The sequence below is a fragment of the Falco biarmicus genome, chromosome 9, assembly GCF_023638135.1.
Source record: "Falco biarmicus isolate bFalBia1 chromosome 9, bFalBia1.pri, whole genome shotgun sequence".
NCBI lineage: Eukaryota > Metazoa > Chordata > Aves > Falconiformes > Falconidae > Falco > Falco biarmicus.
Genome location: NC_079296.1, coordinates 46,170,221 through 46,197,944, shown reverse-complemented (window position 1 = coordinate 46,197,944; position 27,724 = coordinate 46,170,221). Strand labels below are relative to the sequence as shown.

Sequence of the window (27,724 nt, the reverse complement as noted above, 5' to 3'; positions counted from 1 at the left end):
CAGGAGTGGAGACATGGGTGTCCCCTCCCTTCAAGAGCATCATGTATTCCTTTCCCCTGTAGATACATGAGAGAAACAGAAGAGGTAAGAAGCCCAGCAGCCAGGGAACACGGCATTGAATTAATAGTGAAGCCTTAGTCACTACAATCCTATTGCTAACAAAATTTTCCCCTGGGCTTATTTTTCACCTCGGAGGCAGTTTGGGAATTCAGTCTCCATTAAGGTGTTTAGGGAAGTTAGAGCCATTGTTTTGGGCTGCCTACATTTCCAAGCAGGCTATACTATATTTCTTATACTTTGATCACTTTTCACAGGTTTTCATCATTTTGATGAATTTTTACTGATAAAATATGCTGCCAAAGCTACTGCGCTGATATCTTTTTCTTTTGCTGACAAGAACATTTTCTGCCCGTAACCGCTTTTGCAGGAAGAAAGGTTTGCTCCAGCCAAAGCTCCCAAGGAGTATGGGCTTGGAGGTTATCATTCCTGTGGAAAAATTTCCAGAAATGAAATACATTAAGCAAGTGCCTCACTCCCTGACTCTCTGAACATGGCAGCTAGTGAGGTTTCCATACAATGGTTTCCCTGTCATAAAAATATTCCATATGCTGCCGTAGCTAGCCCAGTTTTCTGTTCATGAATGCAGTGTCAAAGGTGTGGGACTTCCAGCCACCGAGGCTGGATAAATAGGGGGATTCATAGAAGCCAGCCAAACCTGGGCCTTAGTTAAATCCATGGAACATTTGGAGCTGACTTCAAAGAGAAGTCAACCGGGTCTGAAATAAATACTGGGCTGGCTGCAGCAGAACAAGCTTCCTCGTACATCCCTTCCAGCCTAGGCATGATAGTCAACAGGCTTTTCTAATGAGAAGGTAACAGTACTTAAGTTGCAGAAATACACTGGAAGAAGTAAGTCTTTGTAGAGGTCACCACGTCCTTGTCAGATGGGAGTAGCAGCTCCTCTGAATGGCTCCTAACCCATTTCAGTCAGAATTACTCTGGTTAACAAAACTCTCCTGTTAAGTGCTAATTGTGGCCCCTTTTGGCTGGCCCAAGTGAGATGAGTCAGCTCCTGAGAGGAGCTCTGCCAGCATACTGAAATCCCAATGATCCCTGGCTGCCTTTCCACGTGAGCTACTCTGTGGGCACATCTTAATTTTTCCATCTGTCTGCCAGTGAACTTCAGACGACACTCTGCCTCAAAACCTGTTGATGTTTAGCTTTGCCTGTTAGTCAGAAGTGTCTTTACCAGTGAGGTTTAGGATCAGCTGGGAATAGATGTATAATTTACGCCACAGCACAATAAGCCATTTTTAAATTGAAATACACGTGTTCACCTGCTTTAGACTGCGTTGTTTAGCTTTCTCCCATGGGTGCAGCCTTGGCCTTTGGTACCAGTTAAAATCTTTATGAGAGGGGGGAAAAAGGGGGGATTTATTTTCTTTAGTTCCATCACAGCTTTTGTATTTCAGTGATGGACCATGATGGTACGTGGCAGTTGTATGGAGAAAAAAGCCTGGCCTCTCCACTGGAAGGAGCTGGCGGGTGAGCAGGAGGTGTGCTGTAAGAAGCATGAACGCATCCATCAAAATTAGTTTATTTCTAAATGAAATTGCCTGTTACAAAGCATACCTGTGAGTGAAACAAGGGTTGGAAAGGATGTTCTGAGACCCTGTTCACTAAAATCCCTGCTGCCAAGAGGAGTTTATTCCCCGCCCAAGCTGTCTAATTCCATGATTCAGTCAGCAATGGTATTTTGATGAGTCTCTTGGCGAAAGACATTTGATTGGAAAATGCTAGGCCCTTTTATTTTTCATTATTTTGTTTTGTCTTTCTAAACGCTTCCATGTGAGCAATTCTACTCATCTTTAAAGAATGCATGTAGGAAGAAAGATGTGTTTTGAAGCGTTTTGCTAGTATTGCTTGTGCTGGAAAAGGTCAACATGAAAAATCTCCCTCTAAAATTATTGTAGACTGTTACTGAAGGAAATGTGTATTATAGGTAACAAAATGGGGCTTTCTGTCCCAGCTTGCCCAGCAAACATATTTTCTAGAATGTCTTATGAATTCCTGGTGGAAGCCACGGGTTTTTGGGGGTTTAAATCCGATGTTACACCGAAGGCTCATGCCGCAGCCTCTGGCCTCAGGAGCCGGTGTGCCCTGCGCAGCGCCCACCCGACGGCGTGAGGGACGTTTATTTATTATTTTCCCCCTGTTCGTTCTGGTTCCGTGAGGCGGCCCTCTCACTGCAGGCCGCCTTTCCGCCAGCCCTGCTGTGCGGGCCCACCAGCAGCAGCCCCGGCTGCCCTGCCCGGGGCCCGCCCGCCCCCGGCCCTGTCCGGGCGGTTCGCCCACGGACGCTGCGGCCGCCGCGGGCCCCGCCGCTGCCGTCACGGTTTCCAGCGGCCGCGCTGGGCCGGCCCTCCCCGCCCGCGGCCCTCCCTCGCCCCAGGCGGCGGGGCGGGCAGAGGGAGCGGCGGCCGCAGCGGCTCCTCCTCCCGCCGCGCAGCAGCAGCACCCAGCCGTCAGGACGGGCGGCGGCCGCCGCGGCTCCCCGGAACCCCGCGGTAGGACGGGGCAGGGGGCGAGGGCTGCGGGGCCGCGGGCCGGGCCGGTGTCCCCGGGGCGACGGGGAGCCTGTGGCTGCAGGAAGGGGGCGGCAGGAGCCGGGGTGCCCGACACCGGGCCGGGGTGCCCGAGGGACACCAGCCCCGCGGCTGGTACAGGGGGAGGCCGGGGCCTGCCGCAGCTCCGCCGTTCGTGGAAAGCAGCTCATGGTTCTGAAGGAAATGAGGTGGTTTCAGACGAAAAAATAGTAGTTTTGCTCTTGTAGTTGGAGTTCGGTACGTTGCCTGTGCCGTTCGTTTATCTTTAACGTCCCATGTTGATGTTGTTTTTTCCTTAGAAGAGGAAAAAACCCAAGATGGTAGCCCTGTCAGCAGTTACACAATGCTTTTCCTTACCAAACGTTCCTTTCTACAAACTGCTTGTCATGTACTTTACTTTTTCTTATGCTACACATACCTAAAGCGCCTTAAAACTGAAACCCTTTAAACTCTTGCTATACCTTAGCCAGGTGTTTGACAGAAAACAGCTTAAGCATCTCATTTTTCAGAAGAGCAGAGTCCCTCCCTGTCCCAGTCCTGTTCCTGGAGGAGAGGGGCTGGGCAGTAGCTGGGGAGCGTCGCCTCAGGTTGGTTTTTTCCCCCTTTCTCAAGGTAGTGGTAGTTCCTGGAAGCCTCTTCCTGCTAAAGAGGAGCAGTTGGGGGAGAAACCTTCTGAAGGGAGCGACAGGGGCATGGAAGGCAGCGCAGCCAGGAATGGGGATGGATGCGCTGGGGCAGGAGGCGTGGAGGTGAAGGTGTGGGGAGAAAAAACTGACACGAGGGAAGAGAGGTGCTGGTGCAGTGCGTTTTGGTGAAGCAGCTGGTGAGTAGGTTGCTATGCATCTAAAAGCCTGGCTGCTGTAGGTGGGGGTTCGTTCCCCAACACCCCCAGCACACGGGGTTTCCTGCCGAGTGCATCAGTATTTTCTGTTACCCTGGGGCGTGCCTGGTAACATCGGAAGCTGTGCAAACCCAGTGCGTGGCTGCTATGAAGCTTGAGTGCGTGAGCGCATTCCCCACAGCTCGGCTGTGTCTGTAAGTTCCTGTTCTTGAGCACCTCTGAGAGTCACGCAGACCACTCTCCTCCCGCTGGGGCAGATGATAGCTTGCATGGGGCACTGCTTCCAGTTTTGCCCAGGGCCTGGTCCCCGCTTCATTTCTTCTGAGGTTTTTCTTTCTGAAAGTGCCCCTGTAGCTACTTCTGTGACTTTTTCTCCCCTTGCCCCCAAAGCACCATATAGAATACAGTGTACCCTATATAATAAAGAATCAGCAAGATTTTGAAGGGCCTGATGGTTTTATGTCTATGTCGACAGTGATATTTATGTACCTTTCTCTTGCCTGACCTCAGTGTGAGGTTAGGAGCTCAAACATCTCTGTGAATCTGGACTTAAAATTTCTGGAGTACTCGTCACACGCTTTTGTATGCTGTGTCACTTCTTTAGCTTGTTGTCTATAATCCCCAGAAGTTCTGAATCATCAAACTGGAAATTCTGTGAAATGTCAGAAGTCACTAAAAGATATAAAAAACCCACAGCGAGATGGAGACATTTTATGAAGGTATTTAGAGAAAAAACATTGTGAAGGCGGTAGTGTTAGGTAACAACTTAAAATACGTAATCCAATCTAGTACAGACAGTTAAACTAAGAAGTCTGTCTGGTTTGAAGGCTACAGGAGATGCTGTTTTCTAGACCTCTAGCAAGTTTCAGAAGATGGAGCATCCAGAGGGTTTGTTCAATAATGCATTAATCAGAGCTAAGATAGAGCCTGTCTTGGTTCTGTGATCTGCAATCTAGGGATAAAAAAGGAAGTTAAAGCAGAGATGTAATCAAAAAGAGCTGATGATTTAATGGTGGCTACAGGAATAGCACGGCTTTTGAACAAATAGAAAGTTTACTTTACTTTTAGCCAAGGCTCTGTGTAGGCATCGATAGAAAGTTCTCAGTCAGCTTTGAACTGCAGTTAGAGGCTTCACTTCAGTGGACAGCAGAGTAGCAGCACCGATGTACTTTCTTCATACAATTGTCTGCTACTTTGAAACATATGTTTCTTATTGGGTATATTAAAATTGTATTATATAAACAATTGGAAATAAGTGGAGATTTGTCAGCTGTATGACTTTTGTTTTGGGCTGTTTTGAAGAAGGTAGCAAAAGCGTTAAAAAAAATAAAAGGCTGCATGTTTATTCTCCTGTGAGCAACACTTTCACCCATTTGAAACTTGGGTTCTCATGCACTGAAGCTAAGTTGGTCCCTTTGCTTTTCCTGTTGCCGGTTTATTTGAAAGCAGGTGTGTTTGATGTGAATGCCAAATCACCTTCAGGCGGTTCCCCAAGCTGGGAAGAATGTAATGTAAGCCAAAGGGCAGCACTAAGTATCTACAGTGTATTGCTTCTATTGTTGCTCCATGTTTGTTCTAGATTTTATCAGAGCTCACAGCAAAATCTTGATAGGAGGTTAGATCCTGGCTTGAGCAAGCCTGGAGTCAGTTATGGGTCAGAGTGGAGACTTGCTGGTGTCCTCCTGAGAGACAATTTCATTACCTGCGTGTGATTACCAGGCATCTGATCCTGCCTACACTTAGCAGGTGTTTTTTGTGGGTATGTGTGAAATTGTATCCCTACTATTCAGCAGTCACAGGTGCTGAGTGTGGACCAGTGCTAATCATTAGATTGTAGGGGCTTAGACTGAATAGTCTTCAAATGTTGGATGTTTGTTGGTTTTGTGGTGTTTTTTTTTTTTAAACAAACACAACCCCATACAGTCCTGCTGCTTGGCTGTTCCCTGTCCGGTGGAGAGCATCACTGTGCTGTCTGACTGGCAGCAGTAGGCTCTTCTTCTAAGATAGACAAAGAAATGGAAAGAAGTCCTTCTTAGATGTTGCTTCTTTTTTTTTTTCCTTACACATTGTTTGAGATAAGATACTGTCTTGCTGAATAATAGGAAAGGTTAAACTTTTTTTCTTTTTTTTTTTTAATTCTTATTTACTACAAAGCATGGGTCGTTTTTTTGAGGGCATTGGGAAAGTGTTCGCCAATAGGTCACTCCGTTCTAACTTTAGCTCAGCTGTTGTCCTGAGGAAGTGCTGGACTTTATTGTTTCCTTCCTTCTTTGGAGCCATTAATAAGTATTTGTTTCATTGTTAGGAGAGGTGGGCCTCCAATTCAGGCTCTTAGATCCCAACTTCTGTCAGGCTTAAGAACTGTCAACCAAAATAATCCCATATTAAAGATCCAAATGGGTTTTAAACCTTCGCAAGGCCTCTTGTTTGTGCTAAATCTTACTATAGCCATTGAGTCAATATGTATGTGAAGTGATGCTCACTGTAATTTATGCATGTAATTCACATTCCCAAAGACCTCTTGCCTGTATAAAAAAGCATGTTAGATTTCTAACTTTGGCCTAACAAGTTGCTCTAAATTTGTCTGCTTTAGGAATCTTAAGCACTATGTGAATATCCCTTTTATTGTTGCTGGAGAGAACAACTTTAAGTTTGGAAAATTGCACTCCTGTAAACACTGCACCTATCTGTAGTCCAAATAACTGGTTATTGGTGCACTTGGAAGTGTTTTTAGAATACATTTTCCATTAGCTAGGAGAATAAATGTATCTTACAAATGTTAGGATTTTGGTGGGGAGAAAACCCTTCTTTTTCAGTAATAAGCGTTAGGGACCAAAGTTTGTTCATCCCACATGCAGACTGGATTTAAAGGTCTTGCTTGCTTTGAACTTTGCTGTTTTATGGTTGTTGTGAAATACCTGTCTTTCTAGTTAACTCTGCTAAATTGGCTTTTTCTTGAATAAGTTAGAAAGAATTAATCAATCAGCTGAAAATCAGTAATTCTTTATAGTCACCAATGAATGAAGTGTGTCCATTTGCTCACTGACAAGTAATAATCTTGCTAGTGTGGCTGAACAGCTGTGTAAGCCCTTCGCTGTTTAGAAAGCATGGAAGCCATCACCTTTAAGAAAAAGGTAATGCATTTGTACACTCCTATTTACCTCTTTTTTTTTTTTTTCAGCTGCAGAGTTCCAAGGCTGTCAGCCTGGTGCAGAACACAGAGGTTTTGTGCACAGCATAGGGTACGTCCATGCAGCTTTTAACTAATGTCCCATAGAGGTCCTGTAAGTGTGCCTTTCTTTGTGGAGTTGTCAGTTGAACAGCTTGGTGGTGTTTGGCTGCTTCTGCAGCCCCAAAAAATCTAAATGTAGGAAGTACTGGCAGAGGACCTAATGGAAAACTTTTGTCGTGCTTTAGTTCCTGTTGCTTCGCAGGCCTGGGGAAAACCCTCTGCTTTCGCAGCAGGGCCACTCCCCCCCGACTCTGTGCTTCAGGCTCAGGCACAGCAGCTCATTTAAAATAGGTGGTGTGAAATGAACAATTAGGTATTTTTCTAATAACTGTTTTAGAGGACTGAACATTATACTATTGTTGTAGTTCTGTAGGATTTCCCACAGAGTGTACTTTGTGAAATGGTCCAATTGGTATTTACCTATGCTGACTTGCACTGATGATGTAAAAATTTGTTCTTGCATGGTAGAACTTAAAATAGAGTATAAATCCCTGAGGCATTAGTCAGTTGAGAACATAATTCAGACTATTTATAGCATGACTTTTTCGCAACACATAATTTTATATGACAAGTTAAGAGTTTGAAATAGAACAACTTAATTCTATTATTTCTTCAAACATCTCATAAACCTATTTTGGTCTTATTTCTTGCTTGCTGTGTTGTTAGGGAAGTGCCTTTATCTGTGTTGTCATATCTGTTTTGACTGTCTGTATTGTAAATACTACAAAGAGAACATTGCAAGAGTGTGCTACAGAAGGAAATGCTTGGATCAGGGCGGAGTCGGAAGCCGAAGTGAGGTTGACCTTGGTGTGTCATGTTTTTTCTGCATGTGGCTCTTGAGAATCCATACAGCTCAATTAAGTTATTTGGGTCTTTTTGCCTTAAGTATATATGTAGGGACTGACAAGTAAACCCAGAGAGGTCTGTGGTCTTCCCAGAAAGTCACAGATGCTGAATGAAACTGTATGCTGGTGGAATAATTGTGAAGCTACGTAAGCAGCACCTTCCCGATGATGAAATGCTGCCACTGCATGGTAACTTTATATTACCTTTTTCCCTCTCCCCTGTTGTCTGCTGTTTGCACCCCTAAGACAAAAGTCCGTAAAACCAAGCACAGGAGTATGTTTCTTTCTGTTCACTTGCCATCTCTGTGGTTCAGTGCTGGTGAATAGTGTTACATTGCCATCTCTGGCAGACCCAGTGATGCAGGCAGCTAGAATATGAGGTTGGCCTACGTGCACTTTCCAGTTTTGCCCCTCTGCAAAGGATGCAGCCCTTGAATTGTCGGGGAGATGTACCAGTGAGAGTATGCTCAAGCTGGGACAAGCCTGTGTCATGAAGGAGACAAGGGAGCTGGGGCTTTTGGTCCCTGTTTGCCCGTGTAACACAGCAGATGCTGGTTATTGTTACTAGGTGTTTAAAGAACTTTGTCATAAAGTGGCTGAGTTGCCTGTTCCATCAGAATTAACGCTCTGCAGGCTTCTGAGGTGTTAGTTGAATGTGGTGTCATTTTTGTTTTGCTTTGTGTTCTTGTTAGCCAATAAAAACAAGCAACAAAAGGTACTAGTTGCAGGTCAGAGTGAGTCACCTGGGAAATTCTTTGTGGGCTAGATGATCTCAGAGGTCCCTTCTGACCCAAGTTATTCTGTGAAACGCAGAGTTTGTACTGGTGCAGGTACCGTCAAAGCAGTTGTTTCGCTACTTTGGAGAATCTTATTTTGTTCGTATGTTCTCTGTTTCTCTGTTTGTTTCTCTGTTATGTAGATTGTTTCCAACACTGTTCAAATTACTCTTCAAGTAATGTTTAACAGTATAAAAGTATAAAGTATAAAATATTTGAAGTGGGCTAGTCTTATATACAATTTAAATCATTGCTGGAGGTTTAGGAATTGCAGTGCAAATGTGCACTTCTGTCTAGAATCCATGACACGAATCACCTTGTGTCAACATCTCCTGCAGTGGTACGCCTGTAATGTCATGGTTTATGCATCTGTTGCTGAAAAAGTTAGATGAAGTTCTTATTTAACATTTTTACAGCTTGATTGTGGCTTATGGGTCCATCTTCCCATTCAGCTGTTCTTCGTTGGCCATAGTATCTCCCCCCTGCTCTACCTTATTTTGACTAAGGCTTGTCAGCGCTACCTTTCTGATGCTTCCCCTCCTGCCTCTGCTTACCCCACCAGGTCAAAAAAATGCTAGATTATCTTCCAATACATTATTTCTGTAATGATGATGATGGAATTAGCAGGATCATCAAAACGAAATGGGCAGTGTCCCTGACTCATAATACTAGCAAGCAGTTCAAAGGGTAGTTTTAAAAGGCCCCCTTATTTTGATTTCTTCCGGTTTCACCATCTATTCAGAGATGTGGGTTGTTGTTTGGGTGGGGGGGTTTTAAAGAAACATCTTTTTGTAGAAAATGGATGACGTGTTAGTACTCTTTGAATATACCTTTTGGGATGAAGACTAGTAAAGTTTCCTAAAGGTGAGCTATGAGTTCTAAGTTCTGTGTAAAAGAGCTTTCCTGAGTTTTGGCCGGCATGAACTCAACTACTACGTTAAGCCCTGTTGGAAGGGGAATGCATTCTACTAAATCAGGGGTTTTTTTGTAGTGAAAGGAAGGCTAGGCAGGGAGTCACATACATAGAAGACAATGCAAAACCAAATTATGGGGCTTTTTATCTGTCAGGGTGAAAAATACTGCACCTGGTACAGGCCTGTGTAACGCTGTGCTGCAGTGTGTAAGTCAAAGATAAATCTTGCTCAGGCTCAGGCTGGTAAAATAGCAGTTAGCTAGTATGATGCTGGCTGTGGCTTGTCCTTGTCTTGCAAAAGCACAGTGGTGGATGCCTGAGTTCATCTCTGATGAAAGTCCACAGCGTATTGTAAGGTGGTAAGTTCTGTTGGGCTGATTTCACAATGAGGGATCAGTCTCGGAGCATGTTCTGTAATTTATAGCTTTAGGCAGCCTTTTGTACTACATCCTGGTAATTAACCTGGAGTAGGAGTAAAGGCCCAGGGTTTAAATTTACTTGGTGTTCCCTGGGAAGTGGGTGTAATAAAAAAAAATACTTTGAACAAACGTTGGTCATGGTTTTTTAATCCTTTTTTGCCCTCAAATTATTGGGCTTTGCTGTAGCTGGAGCCTGAGCAGCAGCCACTGAATAACTTCTGGGAGTGGGCATGAACGCAGTGGCTGCGCTTATTTCTATTGCACCTTAAAACAGAAGTTTTCTGGCACCCTTAAAATTTTATTCTTTACTTCTGCCATCATTGTGTAATTTGTATTTTTGTTACATCTCCAGCTGTAGTCCTTTTCTGCTGTGGCTTAGAGGAGCCTATTTTCAAGAGTCCCATTTAAAGTATATTACAGATTGAATCTCTTATGAAAACAGGTCTGTTCCTTCTTAGCTCTGCTGAAGCAGCAGGAAAATGCTCAAGAGCCTGAGCGATTCATGGCCCGCAGAAGTGAGAGTGCAGTGTCTGTGGCAGGAGTAAAACTTCAGATCTTTATTTAGAATTTTGAGGTGGACCTCCAGGGTGAGCACTGGGAATGGGGAGAGGACTGTAACCGTATTTGTTCTGTATTTTGTTCGAGACACTCCCACTTTCCATGTGTGGTTTGGTTGCCTGGATTTTTTTCCTCCTCTTAGGCACTGCTGCTTTTATGGCTGAGCAAACACAGACCTTGCTGTTCCTGTATCTTCCCACACATTATTTGTCTAGCAGGGTGTACTTCTGCATCTTCTGTTCCCTGGCCTATGCCACCACTTTGTCAGGAGGCGAGTGCTGGTCATCACTAACAATTTTAGTAAGATGTGGATGTAGCCAAAGAAGTCTGGGAAGATGGGCTTAGAAGATTCAATGGAGACAGGCTTGTGAAGTGGCCAACAGAGACCTGATGAAGTACAGAAGAGGTGGTGATCAGGAAGTTTATGAATATAAGAACTTGGTGCCTTTGTGGATCTGGTTTGCCTGGAATCAAACCAGTGGGGAAAGTCTCCCCTTGGAAAAGTCCTGGATAGATGCAGGGTTTAAAAGAAGCAAGTAGAACGTTGTGAGAGAGAGAGGTGGGGGGTTTTTTTCAGATTGCTAATTAAGTTAGCCATTATTTCTCAACCTCAGCTTTAATTACCAAAAGTATCTTTTAATGTTGGGGTTTTTTCAATTTGAAAGGAATGTATTACATAGGATTAAAAGCAAGCAAACAATCCTGCTAACAAAAACAATGGCTAGCCCGTTTCTCCTCCCCTACCACACAAAACCCCTCAACCGTTTTTGCCTTAAATTTGTACCTAAAGCTTTATTGAAAAGGGGTCTTACAATTTTTTTATATCCTTTCTTTGTATTTACATGCAAAGCTAAACATAAATAAATAAATAAAAAATAATTATGGTTACACATGAAGGAAAAAATAATTTCAATGCTGTAATAATTTGTATATAAAAGACATACCTGTTGACATTATGCATACTAAGAATCTGGGTTGTGGTTTTTTAGTTTGTTGTTTGAGTGACTGGAGTAATAATTGCTCTTTTTTATTTTAGTACCATGGCTATGTTTTATTATGTAAAGCCAATTTCTGATGTAGCGGGGCTCTGCAATACCAGGCTGCCTTCTCTTGGGTGTTGGGTTTGGTTTTTTGTGTTTTGGTTTGGTTTTGTCCTTTTTTGGTTTATTTTGGGGTTTTGCTGGCCTCTGTCCACTTCTGTGCCCCCGTACCTGCCCAGAGGCAGCAGTGGAGTGGAGCTGGCAGCATGGGCAGCGCAGGCAGTGGGCTGTGCAGCTGCCCTGCCACCACATAAGCCGTCCCAGCGTGTGGCTGGGGCCTGGCAGCTCCCTCCAGCAATCAAACATGCCTTTGTGCAGGCTGTTAGGAGCATGGCAAAGCACCAAGAGGAAGCTGCCTGCTCTTTTTCCAGCAGAGGAAAATACATGTTTTGCTTTCAGCTCTAATCAGGAATGTTGAGGTTTTGCTTTTTGGCCTCATGAGCTTGGGGTCTTAACAGCCCTTATAAGGGTAACAGCAGGCATTGCCCCCAGCAGTTATGATTCCCTTGGGATAACAGTATCTTGCAAGTGCTGTTTGGATGGATTTTATAACTTGAATTTGCATCTACTTTAGTAAAGTGTTTCGTTTATAGTGTTCTGTAAATTTGCAGTGAAGTGCAGTGGCTTTTTCAAGATGTTCAAGCTGGAACATTGTCTCTCTAGAGCATTGAAAAAGTTCCCAGGTAGCTGCTGCCATACCTTTATGCTCTTTATGTTAGTATTTAGCATCAGTGAATATTCAAAAGTAAAAATGCATTATTTTGCTGAACTGCAGGGGTAACCATCAGAGACTTTTTTTTTTCCCCAAGATTCAGCTTTAGCATTAAAAAGTATCCTAATGTAGGATATGCACTGGGTACACCTGGAAAAAAAAAAAGAATTGAAAAATTGCTCTCCCTTACGACTGCTCTGTATGGAGTTCGTGCTCCCTTGTGTATATTGCACAGTAATTGTCTTGTATGCCAGATCTGGTGCTGTAGGTTTTACGCACTGTGTTTGCATATGAAATGAAAAATTACATAAAGCTTAGTCATGTAGAGAAGTGCTTGTATAATCAAAAGGGTGTTGTCTTTTCAGCTGTAGCAGCTGATCTGGTAAGGGATGCTACTTCTTTCAGCAAACTCTTCCCTCTTAAGTAGGAGAGTGGCTGTTTTATAGGTGGCGGTGTTATTTTGAACTTTCAAGAGTCTGCTCTGGAACCTGTTTAAACATTTAGGTTTTTCTTAATGTGGCCCTGTAGAACATAATTTGCTCTGCGTAGAGGTGGTAAAATAAATGCTAGCAACAGCCTTGATGTTTAAATTATTCCAAAACTCCTAGATAGCTCTGCAGTGAAAGATCTCATTGGGAACCAAGGCTGAAGGTAATGTGGGAAAAACATTTACCGTGTGATGGAGAGAGCATCTTTTAAGCATCTGATACAATACAAAAATTTAAGTGAGCCTTTACCCTTCAGACATAATCTGGTTATGAACGGTGGGTGTCATGTTAGCTAATCTGTAGTCTGTTCTACCAGCTGAATGTGCGGAGTAGGGCCATGAGGTTTGTAGGTGGCTTTCTCTTCCTGGGACCTTTCTTGAGACATTTAAATGTGGCCATTTGTGATTGACAGTTTACTGATTTAAAGCCTTATTTGCTTAATACACTTTTAGTGTGCTCTGTCATTGCGATTTCTATTAGTTTCTTTCTTTAAATTTAAATGAGTACATGCAGTGTGAAGTCCAAATAATTTTTAAATAAATTGAAGATTTCCTAGTTGTATTTTCCTTAAGAAAAAAAGAAGAAAAAAGCATTTTTCCGTTCTGGTGTTGCTATGCTCAAGAGTCATGGAAACCAGAAAAGGAAGTTAAAGTGATCATGCAAAACAAAAACAATCCCACAAAAACAGCACCTCCCACAACCCAAACCAAACACAAAACAAAACAAAACTCCACAGCTGAAATCCAAAACATGGCAAAACAAGCCAGGTGCAAAAGGTAGTGCTTTAGGGGAAAGAGGGGAAAGAAAGGGAGGGGATACTGCTTGCATGGCAGTTTAAAAATAGATTGGGAATTGTCACTAAAAATAACCTTGAAAAAGTTAAGACTGATTATGGATGTTTTTGTCCTCTGGAACAAGTTCCTTGAGTTACTTTTACCATCTGTTTAAAATAAGGCTTTCTGTGTGCTGGAAAACAACTCTCGTTTTGTCCTTCATTTAGCTGTCCTTCCTTTTGGACAGCTAATGAGGCTGCACTTCTGTGCTCCAGAGGCACTATCAACTTTGAGAGATAAATTTGTTCTGGTGATCTTATCCTTTCTGTCAGCCCTTCATATTTTATGGCAATGCTGTAAGCATGAAGTGTATCCTTTCCACTTCTTACTCTGACCTTGCACTTTTGCAGATGCTTGCAGTTAAATGCATTTTAACACCTCTCATACAATTACTCACTTGAAGATATAGCTGGTTTGTCAGACTGTTCTGTATGGGTTGCAAACTTCTGGAGACTTTAATAATGCAATAAAGTAAGCTTTTTGAAGTCATACATCCTTATCAACATAATAGACAAAGCAAGCAGTAAGTAGTAATTGAAACAAATAAGAAAAATAGTCTGAGGAGTGAATTTACAACTGCTTAGGTACCTGAACATGTTCATTGGCCTAGCAAAGGGAAAAGCCTGTGCAAGTTGTGTAGTTTACGTCTACATTTTGGTAACTGGCTGCTGCAAACATGTTGCCTGTTAATTTTATTTGGTGTAATTAGTGAAGCATGCCAGAAAATAACTGTTATCACATGCACTTTTCAGATCTTTGCCATGAGTTACCCTGGCTGTCCCCCAGCAGGTGGATATCCACCAGCAGCCCCAGGTAAGTTGATCAGATGAAGTAAACTGGTTAAATGGCTGTGGGTGATCGTATCTGGAATGGAAAGGTGGCGTGGACAAAGAACCGGACTGCAGAGGGTTTTCTTGACTCACTAAAATTTTTTATGCTCTCTTGTTAAGTCCTAATTTATCTTGGCTGGGGATTCTGACTTCCGTAATGTGGGTGCTCTACCACATGCTCATATAAGGTCCATTTTCATTCATCTGAGATGCAGCACACAGCACTAGGAGATGGTCATAATTTGACCAAAATCAATAAACGTCAAGGAACAGTGTCCTGTCAGTACTGAGTCTTGAAGGCAGCTGGTGAGAAAAATTAGTATGGGGAGAAATCAGTCACACAATTTAAAACCATATCCCACAAAAAATTAGGGCTTTATTTATGACATTGTCCATAATTCACTGTTCTTAGGCAGATGGTTGTATATGGAAGGAGTAGGGCTGTTAAAAAGGATATCAATTACAATACAAAGATGATGAAATGTGTAACTACTGCTTGGTATCAGGGTGAACTTTACAGTTGTTGGTAATGAAACTTAGAGTTGTTAGTATTGTTGGTAGAAAGAAAGGGCTGGAGCTATATGGGTGTGGTGAAGTGTGGAGTTTGGCAAGCTAACTCGGGAAGGGGAAGCAGTATACAATGAGAAGCCAAAACTAGCCTGGGAGGGTAAGTCCTGTTTCACAGCAGAATATTCTGGCTTAGACTGCTGTGTGGAGAAGTCTGCACTGCTGTCTGCAGCCAAGTTCTGTGACTTGTGTATCTGTGAATGTACTGTGTCATGCTCTGTAGACATCTCTCAAATTGGCAGCCTAAAAGGCATTAATAATATCTTCCTACTGGAAGACCCAGACAACTTTGTAATTTAAAGGAAACTACTGTCTATTCAAAATACAGTGTTTACAGTATGAACTCTGAAGTGTTAAAACTTTAAAATATCTTCAGGGTTGTTCTAAAGGGCAGCTTACAGATTCAGTGATAACCAGTGTGATTAGAAGTATCCAGTGAGGCTTTTCTTTACATCGTAAGTGTACTGCTGTCCTGCACCTCTTCAGTTCTTTTTCCTTCTCCCAAACTGCTACTCTTGAACAGACATCACATTAAAAATTTAAGTAAGGAGTAAGTTTAAAAAGATGTAGTTTTTTGTTTTAGCACAGCTGTTTGATTTCAGGTAGCAGTCCTTGGGGCGGTGCTGCCTATCCACCTTCAAACCCACCTGCAAATCCTCCTCCAATTGGACTAGAAAATGTGGCTGGCTATGCCAATCAGTTCAATCCCAACTACATGGCTGGAATGGTGAGTTTGCTTTCATTTAGTGTGTTTTACTATGACTTTCTGAAGTGCTCAGATATGTTTCTGGCATTACCACTGACAAGTTTATTGCTTGAGTTCTGTGACTGTCTAGTCTGTTTAGATGTTGAGCATTCAATATCATCTATTGAAGAAAGTGGTTACTGCAAACTATTTCTTATTTTAGGAAAGCAGACTGTGAGTTAAACGTTGATTTGAGAGCCTAACTTCAAGTGTCATGGACATAACAACAGTGTAACTTGGCTTTTGCTGTGCAGACAAATAGGGGACAGGCTAACACTACTGAGTATCTGTCCATTGTTAATGTAGTCACACTGGCAAATGCAGTTCAGATTTTGCCTGTTACCTGGGTTTTGGCCAGTCTGAATAAGGAACAAGGCTGTGCAATTTGAGGTACCGGTGACTTATTCCTGAAAAGAATATGGGATCCGCTGTCTCCTATAAGCAGTGATGTTTAACAGATGGCAGCAAAAACATTTTATGTTGACTGGAGAAAATGCACACGTTTCCAATATAACTTTTTTTTTTTTTTTTTTTTTGCATATAGTAGAAGTGAGTGACACTTATGACAACTCAGTCTTCAGAAATCTGTTATGCTGCATAACGAATGCGCAGTTTGTAGGAAGGCATTTGTGTTAGATGTCTTTCTGAGGCAGCGATTAAATTCCGTGATTTGGCAGCCTGCCGTCAAAATGAACAACAAACTATCTAGGGTGCACCACAGCAGCTAGCTTCTGAGAACACTGCAATCATCAAATGTCAGTTCTTCTGGTTCCCCTGTAGAAGAGGGCCTGGGTGTGTCACGTGGGGAAGATGATATTACATGTGGAGTGGAGTATCTTTGTAGCAGTTTCAGTAGATGTCCTTCCAAATGTAGAATGCATCTAGTGCATCATAAACCAGCCAGAGGTTGCTCATAGTAAATCCCTGCACTCAGATGGTGCTGAGGTCATGTAAAGCAGCCATGGACAAAGAAGGGATAAGCATAATTTTGTGTTGCTGAAGTAAGCTTTTAGACTAAGAGGTGGGTGGCTGTTGGTGCTCTTCTGTGTGAGTGGTGTCTAATGCTGGATGTAGTGGCAGGTATGGGTCTCTTGGTTCTGCTTCGTGATGAGTGGCAGCTGATGCAAGAGTCAACTGAATACAGGGGTTTTTCCGTCTTGCTTTCTAGCAAGACGTGATCAGTGCGAAGTTCTTTTGCGGATGCAGAACCACCCATCTGTGTTGGTGGGGAGGGAGGCTGTATCGTATTAAGTACAATATTGTAACGCAACCATTTGTACACCTTCCTGTCTCTTGCTTTATTGGCTGTCATTGCAGGCATCCAGCCTGGCAGGGACCTTTGGAGGGACAAATGTACCACAAGGCATATATCCTTCAACACCTGGGGGTTATCCCCCAGTCCCTCCTGGTGGCTTTGGGCAACCTCCGTCAGGACAACAGCCCTCTTATGGAGGGTATCCACCATTAGGAATGCCATCTTACCCACAATACCCAGGTGGCCCTGCACCAGGCCAGCCACCGCCTGGTCAGCAGCCTATGGGCTATCCAGGACAACCACCAGCAACATACCCAGGGCAGCAGCCCATGCCGAATTATCCACCAAACCCAGCTGTGAATCCGCTTACGCCCTCTTACCCGGGAGCTACTGGGCCTACGGTCTCTCCTGTAACAGTAAGAGCATTCAGTGTTTTGGTTCTGAGATGTGACCATGTGTATGTTTCTCTACATTTCCTTTGTGTGTGTAAGTGTAAAGCAACCCTAAAAATGAAAAGAGGTCACGAAAAGAAGTTTAACTAGAGAGAGATGGATCCTTTCCAAATGCAAGCAATACAGGCTCATACGACTTGAAACAAATGCTGTTTTGCCATATTGTCCAAGAAGAAACATTTGACGTGAAATCAAATTTAATGAAATTTGCCTTTCCTAATTAACAAAGTGCTGCCAGTTGTATATACAGGTTCATCAAACTTGAATTAATTGGCAGCAGATTTAATATTGGTGAACCTTCTTGACCTTTAATTTTCTCATAATTTGGCTATTGAAAGGAAAAAATTGTTTAAGGTGGTGTCTTTCTGAGTTCTCTCTGTTACTTTTTTAACAAAAAGAAGATTGGTAACAGTGGTCATCTTTCCTAGGTAGTAAATCACAGTATTTTACTGATTGACAATAATACACAACTCAACTTGGTCTGATTTTAGCATGGAAACCGAGGCACAATCATGGATGCACCGGGATTTGACCCTCTGAAGGATGCAGAAGTCTTACGGAAGGCCATGAAGGGATTTGGTGAGCAGTCTGTGGATTTACATTTCAGTTAAAAGCAGAATTGCAGCTTTGATTCAGCACTGATCTTTCTCCATTGTTATGTGTGTACCAAGTGAGCCAGTTCACATGGTATTGTCTTTGGTTATGAGAAGAGTTACTGGAAGTTCATATAGGCATAAACAATACCATGAGTTTGGCATTTGGTTTTGGAGTTCTTTTGTTATTCTTTCTGTTTTTTGTGATGGGAGTAGAGCTTCAAGTTCTGTGGTCATACACAAGAGGAGATACTGTAGGTGAATTCAAGGCATACATGCCCTTCAGTTGGGTATAGAAAAGGTAATAAATGGAAATGGAAAGCTGCATCCTCACATGACGTGCATGCTTATTCTGTGGTGTCTGTATACATTGACAGGAACTGATGAGCAGGCAATTATCGATTGTCTCGGAAGTCGTTCAAACAAGCAACGGCAGCAGATCATCCTGTCCTTCAAAACAGCTTATGGAAAGGTAAATACCTCACGAGAACAGAAGGAAGAAGAATAAAGAGCCTACCTTCACTGGAAGTCAGAAGACTTGGGGTTTGGAAAAAAAGATTGCAGGTTGCTTAAGGGGAACATGGGACACAAGTCATAGCCTGTTTAGGGTTCTGCTTTTACCCACTCTTGACTTGTTCATGGCATGTTTCAGATGAAACATGTAAAGCAGTTTCTCTGCTAAATGGATGCTTTGACTCTGGTCTGTGCAGTCTATTTAGTTGGACCTTAATGACCTAGATGTACATGTTACATTATGCTGTTTTTAGTGTTGTTAAGGGGAATAGCTTTACTTTGAAGATATACTATTGATGCTTACACATAAAGAATTCTACTTAAAATCCACAATTTTTGTGCTCACATTTGTCAGTTTTGGTCTTTATGGTTTTTTGCTTGTTTTTATTTCTCATTAGGATTTGATCAAGGATCTCAAGTCTGAGCTATCGGGTAACTTTGAGAGGACAATCTTAGCAATGATGAAAACACCTGTCATGTTTGATGCTTATGAAATCAAGGAAGCTATAAAGGTTTGTGTCAGAGATGAAAATTTATAAGATGGAGAAAATACATGAGCTGATAAAATTTTTGGTAATCTTTTAAAAGCTTGGACTTGCATTCCCTCCTCTCTGTCCAGATATTCAGCCCACTGTTTGACTGAACTGTATCCTTTTTCTTGGAGGTGTATGATAGTACAACTGAGAAATGTTATTCCCATAGGTTATAGGTAAAGACTATTCAATAGGATGGTGTGGTAACAAAAAAATATTAATAAAGAAGTACCCAGAAAAGGCAGAAACTGAGTTCTAACAGTTTCTGCAGTTCATTTATTACATAGTCTTGAGTAAGCTACTGAGACGGCTCTCTTCTAAGCCAGCCACTGCATGGGGTGTCTTTGTTTCTGGGTTTTTGCTTTGAGCTGTGATGGATCTGATTATAAACCCGCTCGACTTTGTTTCCAGTGACTTTACACTTAGTGCTCAAGAATAATTAAGAAAACTAGGTTCATAAAGATTTTGGACAGGGTGTACCACCTTCTTATCTTTTCCTCCACCTCGAAATTATATTTCCCTAGCCCGTGCTGAACCTTTTCTGAAGTGTTATGGAAGTATTGTGTACTTTCTCTTTAAAACAATCAGACTATTTTATAAATGTTTAGTTTTTTAAAATAAAAACAGGTCAAACATTTGTATTTCAAGACAATGTTTAAATGAAGGTGAAAAAAATACTTCCATTACTAAGTCAGTACATATATTTACATGTTCTTTGGGCACAATTTTCAAGTAGCTAGGAGGATGAAGGAGCATTAGCTGTGTTGTAATTGCAACTGCTATGTGTTAGTTAGTGAAAGTTACTATGAGAATTAACAAATTCATCTTCAGTGGTGGAAAAAATTTATTCTTAAAATGACTAAAATGGGGGGTGAAGGATGACGTTTTAAAATGAAATTTTCTTTTGATAATTATTTTCATTATCTGCCTAATTTGTATCTTTAATACATAGGATTTAGCACTTAAACTACTTTGACTTCTCCTATAACAAGATTATATTCTAAATTGTATTTTGTTGTATAGTTTTATTACATTTCTTTTTATACTAGGCTGTAGAAGCAAGATGAGAATCTGGAGTGTGTTTTCTCCTTATGCTTTTTTTTAGGGCGTTGGCACAGATGAAAATTGCCTCATTGAAATCTTAGCATCTCGCAGTAATGAGCATATTCAGGAACTCAACAGGGTCTATAAAGCAGGTTAGATTTGTTACAGTTCCATCAGAATTTTCTTCTTTTTCGTTCTTAATTACTGATTGACAGTATGAGTTTAGGAAATGAACAGAGGTGTATGATGATTCATGGCTGTGTGTCTCTTCCAGAATTTAAGAAGACTCTGGAGGAAGCAATAAAAAGTGACACATCTGGACACTTTCAGAGGCTTTTAATTTCACTTTCTCAGGTACTTGCACGCTAGGATTTTGGAATTTGGGTTTGTGTGTGTGTTTGTAGGGTTGGTTTTGGTTTGTTTTTGTTGGTGGTTTTTTTTTTAAAAAAAGGTCCACCAGTAACATATTTGCATCTTCAAATTCTTTTAGGGAAACAGAGATGAAAGTACAAGTGTTGACATGTCTCTTGTACAAAAAGATGTGCAGGTCAGTGGAAATTCTTCTTCATTTCTACGGTGAACTCAATACACTGAAATTTGACTGTGTGGCTTCTGCTTACTCTTAATTTTGGAGACCTTGTGACTTCTCCTGATGTAGTGCTTATGTTTCAGTGGATGGAAGTGATAAGAAAAGCCCTGACAGAGCGTTAGAGCCATGTAGCTCCCTTACAGAGATGGAGCTCTTGCAAACAGAGTCCGGGGGGGGGGGGGGTGGGGGGGGGTGGTATCTCTTTCTGTCAGCTTTCTGGCTTTTCCAGGTGTTGCGTGACTCTACATAAGTCCCGTGACCATTGTGCTGCCTATTATGGGAATGGTCCAAAGAGATTTGAGGTGATATGTGTGTGGATTAGATCTTAATCTGTGCAACACCTGCATTAGCCTTTGCCTGTTATTGAAGGAACTCTGGATTTTTGCAGCAAATAAGGCACTTGGACTAGTAACTCGCCCAGATAAGTTTTTTGTATGTTTTGTTTCACCACATAGCCAAGAGAAAACCCTGGATCATTTCAGTACACTGCTGTCATATAAATAGTAATCAGCTTTCTACGTAGTATGCCTCAGCCAAAAGACAAGAAAATGCCAGAACATCCTTAAAGGTGTAGAAAAACAGCCAGACGTAAACCCAGTTAGGAAGGACAGTCTTCAGTTATTTTTTAAACAATTTTCCCTTCTTTAGTAATCTGGAGCTCTTGTGTCTGAGCCCTTAGTGTCAGTAAGCTAGGAAGACTGCAGGCATAGCACATTGTAGGGAGGTTAGAACTCTATATTTAGTTGCTTGCTCCTGTTTTCCAGCAGTACATAGACTAAGAAATAAGTATAAAAGGAGGGCAGGCTATAAGGAAGCCAATCTGAAACTCAGCTTTTCAGCCCAACTGCTTTTCTGAGTAATGAAGTGTGAATTGCCATCTGTGTTCAGGAGCTATATGCAGCTGGAGAGAACCGTCTAGGAACCGATGAATCCAAATTCAATGCCATTCTGTGCACAAGAAGCAGGGCCCACCTCAGAGCAGGTAATGGTGTCCTCTGTGTAAACAGTAACTTGGTTCTGTTGTAGGTAATGATAAAAATGACTCCTGAAATCTTTCTCTCCCATTAACAGTCTTCAGCGAATACCAGAGGATGTGTAACCGGGACATTGAAAAAAGCATATGTCGTGAAATGTCTGGAGACCTGGAAAAGGGCATGCTGGCAGTAGGTATGTGTCGTCTTAGCCAGGTCATTCCTGGTATTCCACTACAACTGGCTCAGATGGTGGCATCTGTGACTCCAGCGAATGATGGTGTTCTTAGTAATAATTCCAGTTTTCTGCTTTTAATGTTGAGCTTTCTGTGAAGTCACTTGTAAAACAGGCCACTTAATTTACTTCAGAATGACAGAGGAAGCTTTTGTTTCGGGCAGCTGCAGAATTTAAATCTCACATGTTCAAGTGTGGAGGCAATTATTAACTGTACTTGGTATTGTTTTAAGAAGTGATGAGGACTTGTTCCAGCCGCTGAGTCAGTGAGAATGGAGTATGTGGGACAGCTTTGGAAATGAAGCAAAATATAGGCATTAACCTTCTAATTAGTTACCTCTACCTCTGTTTAGTAGAAAGAAAACTTCAATTTTGTTGCAAAGGGGTTAGTTTTTCCACATTTCCTGTAGTTAAGCTTTGCTAAATGTTTTTAAGTGCCTCCAGTATTTCTGAAGAGTAAAGGCTCTTATCTCAAGTCTACTGTTGTCCCTTAGGAGGTAATCATTAGTTTCCATGAGGTTGGGACAAGGCCTCAAGCTGTTGTGCAGTACTTTTGTTTGGAATGTTTTGTTCCAGATAAAATTGTGGAGTCTGTCATCTTTCGTCTCTCATCTCTTAGACAAGACTGCTTCTTTACATCTCCATTCCTTTTTCTGTTTATTATTGTGAATTTATTGTGGTATCTAGAGCCGCTCCTTTAAAAGTGTTGTTCTTTGGTGTTGAATATGTTAGTGAAAAGTGAGATACATATATATATATATATATATATATATATCGCCTCCTACCAAAATAACTAGGAAAAAAGTACTTTGCATCACTTGGAAACAAGATGGGAGAGGAGATTTGGCTCAACTGCAACAGATTTTTTTTTCGTGGAAGTTTGTAACAAAATCTTGCAAAACGGGAATCAGTTTTAAAAGCCTCATATTTTTTTTCACTCCTATTTTGTGCATATGTGAACTATGTAACTATTCTTACTCTACTTGGCCAAGCTGTCACTATAGTGGCTTTTCAGTGACCCAGACTAGGTCCAGCTCTGTTGGTGTGATTCAGAATTTATCACCTCAAAAAGTATTGTTAGAAAACCAAACTTAGGAAAAATAATATTTCCCAGTGTTTCTTGGTAAAGAAACTGTACTGTCAGAGTTAGGAAGTCCTTTGACTTAATGGAGCTTTGCAGTCACTTGACAGGTCCCCATGTAGATACAGATTCAGAATTGGGACTGTAGCTTGCAAAGAAGCCAGTGGCCCTTTGAGCAAGCATTGTCATTAATATTTGCTGAATAATTCCTTTATTGAATAGATTTTGGTTTAGTTTTTATTTATTTATATGTGTATATATGTATATACACATATATAACTATATTGGTCAAAGATGTTAGCATCATTTGTTCTGTGAACCTTATTTTCAGGAAAAAAAGGTTTTCTAATTGAATATATTTAATTTTGCTTTCTTTAAAGCTTTCTGGATTGTACAACTGGTAACTTACAATAACATCTTCAGACATCTTAAAGTGCAAGTGTGGTGTTTTAGCTAAATACTGTGATAAAGAAACATGTAATTCATTTGTCATTTGTTTTTGAATTCTATTATACTTATCATTGACAACTGTGCATGGTGAACTGCGCTCTCTCATCTACATTTTTCTATTCAGAAATGTACTTTTCCCTATATAGAATGTGTGTTGCTGTGAAACACGTATTTAGGTTTACCCCTTTGTTCTGTATTTTACGTGATTGCTTTTGATACCTTTTTGTGCTATAAAATACCAGCCAGGTGTGGTTTGTTTTCTCTGTACTTTGCCACAGATTGCATGATTGTTTACTTGTAACCAGCATAGGATCAATATATAGATTTTAATTCTGAAGAGTGATGGAGGCTTCTTTCATCATCCTGATTAACATGACAGTAACTTGATTTAGATTTTGTTCTTTAAGATTTCTGATGAACTGTGCTAATTAAATATAAAGTCCAATCATTATTAAATAAGCATGTTAAGAATTTTTCAGGTTTCCTGGTGAACTTTGTGGCTAAAAAAACCCAATAATGTAACTAACTTTAAACGCAAGGGTGAGGTTTTTGTCGTAGGCGGCTTCCCAACTTATATTGGGGCAGAACTTGAATTTCTCATACCTTTCAGGTACGTGGCCTAAGAATTCTTAAATTAGGGAAAAAGCCAGGAGCACCACTATGTGTTCTTTCAAGTCTTCTGCCCACTCCCCATCCTCTCTTTTTCCCTTCATAAGCAAGAATCTGGTCGTTAGACTCTTTTAAAGATTAATTATGGGCACTTCATGCTAGATGGTTTCTAGTGACAAAAAAGTTGGCCTTGAGCCATGAAATGCAATAGGCTCTTTATTGCAGTTGCTGTTTGGATTTAAAATCATTTCAGTGACTAACTGAAGGAGCGGAAGCTGCGTTGTATTGGTGTATGTTTATGTAAAATTAAAGCATGTGACTATCCAGGGTAAGCTCAAAAAATGAATGTGAGTTCTGACTGGGGAGGAGTACCTGATTTCTGTAATACTGTTTCTTTTTGCAGTTAAATGCCTCAAGAACACACCGGCTTTTTTTGCAGAGAGATTGCAGAAAGCTATGAAGGTAGGTGCCTGTGACTATATACGTAAACTTAGGGTGTGGGGTTGGTGGTTTTTTTGGTTTTGTTTTGGGTTTTTTGTATGCCTGTACAGCTCATACATTCAGCTGAAGGTATGACATTTTTCAGTGGGCAGATGACTAACAAGGTGCAGTCATTATTATGAAAGGCTGGGAAAATCCAGCTAATTTGATCCACTTAACAAAGAGATGCATACAGCCATACCTTAAACAGAGTAACTTTCACTTGGTAAAATACAAATATGCTTAACACTCACTGAAATTGATACCTTTTAAGTCGAGAGCTCTAGCTGAAAGAAATAAATAGGCCATTAAACTCACCCAACTTTCCTGACCCCCTGTGCCTCTGACAGTACCCCCCACTTCTTTTTTTCTAACTGTTCTTGTGCAGAGAAATGACTCTTAGTGTCCTACCAGTAACTTTAATTTATTAAAGCATGATAGGCTGAACTCCGTTCAAGCTTATTGAAATCAGTGGGATTATGCTAATAAACGGTTATTTATGGGGTGATGATTCATTTTATTATATTGTTTTTACTAGTGCTGTATCATCCAACATTTCCACACATTATTAATACATTGTATTGTTGTTTTGTTTGTTGCAGGGAGCGGGAACAAAAGACAGAACTCTAATTCGAATCATGGTATCACGCAGCGAGGTTGACCTGCTGGACATACGTGCAGAATACAAGCGGATGTATGGCAGATCTCTCTACACAGATATCCATGTAAGACTTGGAGATTTTATCTTCCCTGCTGTGACATCCTTTCTGCTAGTAGAACACGGACCCTTAAGCTGAATAGCTATTAACTGCGCTGAGCGTAGGGCTGTGTTTGGTTGGCTGTGTTTGTCAGGAGAGTGGAGGCTGAAGTGCCAGAGAACAGACAGCGCTTGCTTTTGCTTGGGGACCAGATGGGCTAGAGAGGGGAAGGAAGCCAACAGACAAGGAAGGAAAGGGGTATTGGTCCGGAGGGGTTTCAGAGACCTGGTTTTAAGTCTGGTCTCTCTCCCAATCTCTGTATATGATCTTGTCAAAACCATTTAGTCCCCCAACTGAGTAATGAATGGTGCTCTACCTCGTGCCTGTGTTGAAAGAGTGCAAAGCTCCTGATAGGCTTTTAAGAGTCGGCTGCCTCTTTCTCTTGAAATTACAAGATTTTGAAAATCAACTTCAGATTCTTTAGCAGTTTATCCACCCTACTACTGCTGTTAACAGCTGTAGCAACAGTCAAGAGGATTCCTTGCCGATGGAGAAGGCAGGCAGAGCTGGAGGAGAGTGAGTGGTACCACTTTTCATTTACCTTGTAGTGAAGGTGCCATATCTGTTGAGCCCCTGTTTATTCCTCCTGCTGTCGCTGCTGAGGGCCTGCAACTTGGTGGTGTTTGGAAGGAATCCTTGCAAAGACAGTGAAGCCAAAAAGTCTTGATGTGAGTCTTCTGCCAGCAACAATATGGTCTTTCTGCCCATGTGCCACAGAGGATCACCTAGCAGAAGTTTTTCCCAAGGGTGTAACTCTGGAGTAAAGATGTGCTTCTGCTACAGTAGTTACATGCTGTGTAACCACCAATGTCTGAGTAAAAAAACAGTGAGACATTGGTGGAAAAGCTGGAGACACACCCTCACCCCCTTCACTCTCTTCCTCCCCTGCGCTTTTTTTTTTTTCTTTCCCCTTCTCATTTGATCTGACATTAAAATAATTCTACCGTTCAGAAACAGGCCATACCCATTTAATGGGCTGAACTTACTTTAAAACTTTGTTTCAATGAGTATGGGGCATGCTCGTCCACAGTTACATGTACGTAAGCTATACTTTGTATTTCTATAAAAGTAAAGCTGAAAAAATCTTTGCAAAGGAAGTTCTTAGTTCCTTTCTTTCTTCTTTTTTTTTTATTAGTGCATATATAAACAGAAATGTTTTATATTTTGTAGGGAGTGCTCTACACATGCACAGGATTTATCCTGTTCTTTGAGGTGTCTTTTTGTCACTATTGTAATAATTTTGATCTGGACAAAATGGTTTTCAGTCATACCTGAAGATGAAGGACGAGATAAATGCACTAGCTGAAGCTGTTCTGTGTAAAGGATTGTCAGGCCTCATCAACCAAAACTAGTTAATGAGCAGCTCCCAGGGAACACTCCTTACTCCTAAGAGCACCAGGCAGAATTCAGCTGGCGGGGCCTTTCGTCATTAACTACGTGTGTGAGTGCATCCATACCGACATTCACTGCCCACAACATGAAGGATGTTCTCTAATTGTGGAAAAATCTTTTTGATATCAGGGCATTGTTTTTAATGTTTAACATAATAAAGAGTAAACTTTCAGTTGCTGTCCCTGGAAGAATATCCACACTGACTTCAAGGAAAAGCGCTTCTGTATTATTTTTCCCATAGTTTCATACCTTTTGCTGGAAGACAGCTTTTTAGTCAGATTTTTTTATTGAACTGTTCTCAGGTAGGTAGTTGAACCTTTACACCAAACTCAGTTTGATAAAGAAATATATTTTCTATTGACGCTTCTGGTTCCAGTTACAGAAGGAACACATTTTACCGTGTACTTGTATATGTGTATTAGACTGATTTCTAATTAGCTTTTTTTTTTTTTTTTTTCTTAAGAGGTTAACACCTGCTTTCCTTCAGCCCTGGATGCGTTATCTTTTGGTCATTCATATCATATTTACAATGCTTACATTTCTTTTCTTCTGTTTCAAAACACAAGTCTTTTTAACTTTTCTTTTTCTGGGTTCCTTTCCAGGATGATACTTCAGGAGACTACCGGAAAATCCTACTCAAGTTGTGTGGTGGAAATGACTAAATGGAGCATTGAGCTTTTCTTAAAAAAGCTGCTATTTCCATTTTTTTGCTTTAAAGCACCTTCTTTTTTTCTCTGCAAAAGTAAATATAAAATGACCTGTTTCTCCTAAAGTAATTACATTTTAAAAGGAGTGCATATATCTTTTCTTCAGTTCAAAAATAGTAGGCAGTACATGCCCCCAAAAATATGAATATCATGCTTCTGTGCCATCTGCTCAGGATTCTGTATAGTACTTTCAGCAATCCGTGAATGACAGGTCATTATTTCTTTTTTGCTTATATTATACTGAAATAATATGTTTGGTTTATGGAACAAAAATCACAGTTGTATGATTGAAGGTTTTATTTTCTATAAACTTTACGTGCCATTTTAATGCAAGTTTTATATATATTGTATGCAGAGTTGATTTCATGCTAGCCAACTCCCCGATGTGTGGAGAGAACAGCCTTGAGATTTTGTGTCTGGTTAGGACTGTTCTTTAAAGAAGTATTGTGACGTTCAGTTTTCTTTGCTTGATTGTTTTTAAGGAAGTTGTGTTTCACGTTTCATTCTCACTATGGCAGTTGTCACAAGGCAGTAATAAGGTTGACAATAGTAAATGTTCTATGGTTTATGTTTTAAGGTTTCTTGATTGTGCCTTAAAAGTATGTATGTAAGAAGAGATTATGAAATTAAAGCTGTCTTCTAACTTTTTGCAGATCA

General features: G+C 41.2%; 1 protein-coding gene across 5 annotated transcripts; it reads left to right on the top strand.

Moving 5' to 3' along the window:
* On the top strand, window positions 1-27,724 carry ANXA11 (annexin A11). Of its 5 annotated transcripts, XM_056352133.1 has the most exons (16): window positions 2,474-2,567; window positions 6,629-6,689; window positions 14,016-14,076; window positions 15,263-15,387; window positions 16,723-17,076; window positions 17,604-17,691; window positions 18,083-18,177; window positions 18,617-18,730; window positions 19,857-19,947; window positions 20,070-20,149; window positions 20,286-20,342; window positions 21,273-21,366; window positions 21,456-21,551; window positions 24,134-24,192; window positions 24,813-24,935; window positions 26,963-27,724. In XM_056352133.1, exons 3-16 carry the CDS (start codon window positions 14,025-14,027, stop codon window positions 27,020-27,022), a joined length of 1,488 nt encoding a protein of 495 aa, XP_056208108.1. In that variant the 5' UTR covers window positions 2,474-2,567; window positions 6,629-6,689; window positions 14,016-14,024; the 3' UTR covers window positions 27,023-27,724. The 5 variants fall into 5 exon arrangements, with proteins under 5 accessions (XP_056208105.1, XP_056208109.1, XP_056208108.1 ...); XM_056352130.1 differs by lacking the exons at window positions 2,474-2,567; window positions 6,629-6,689 and adding an exon at window positions 1-84; XM_056352134.1 differs by lacking the exon at window positions 6,629-6,689 and having other exon boundaries at window positions 2,425-2,567.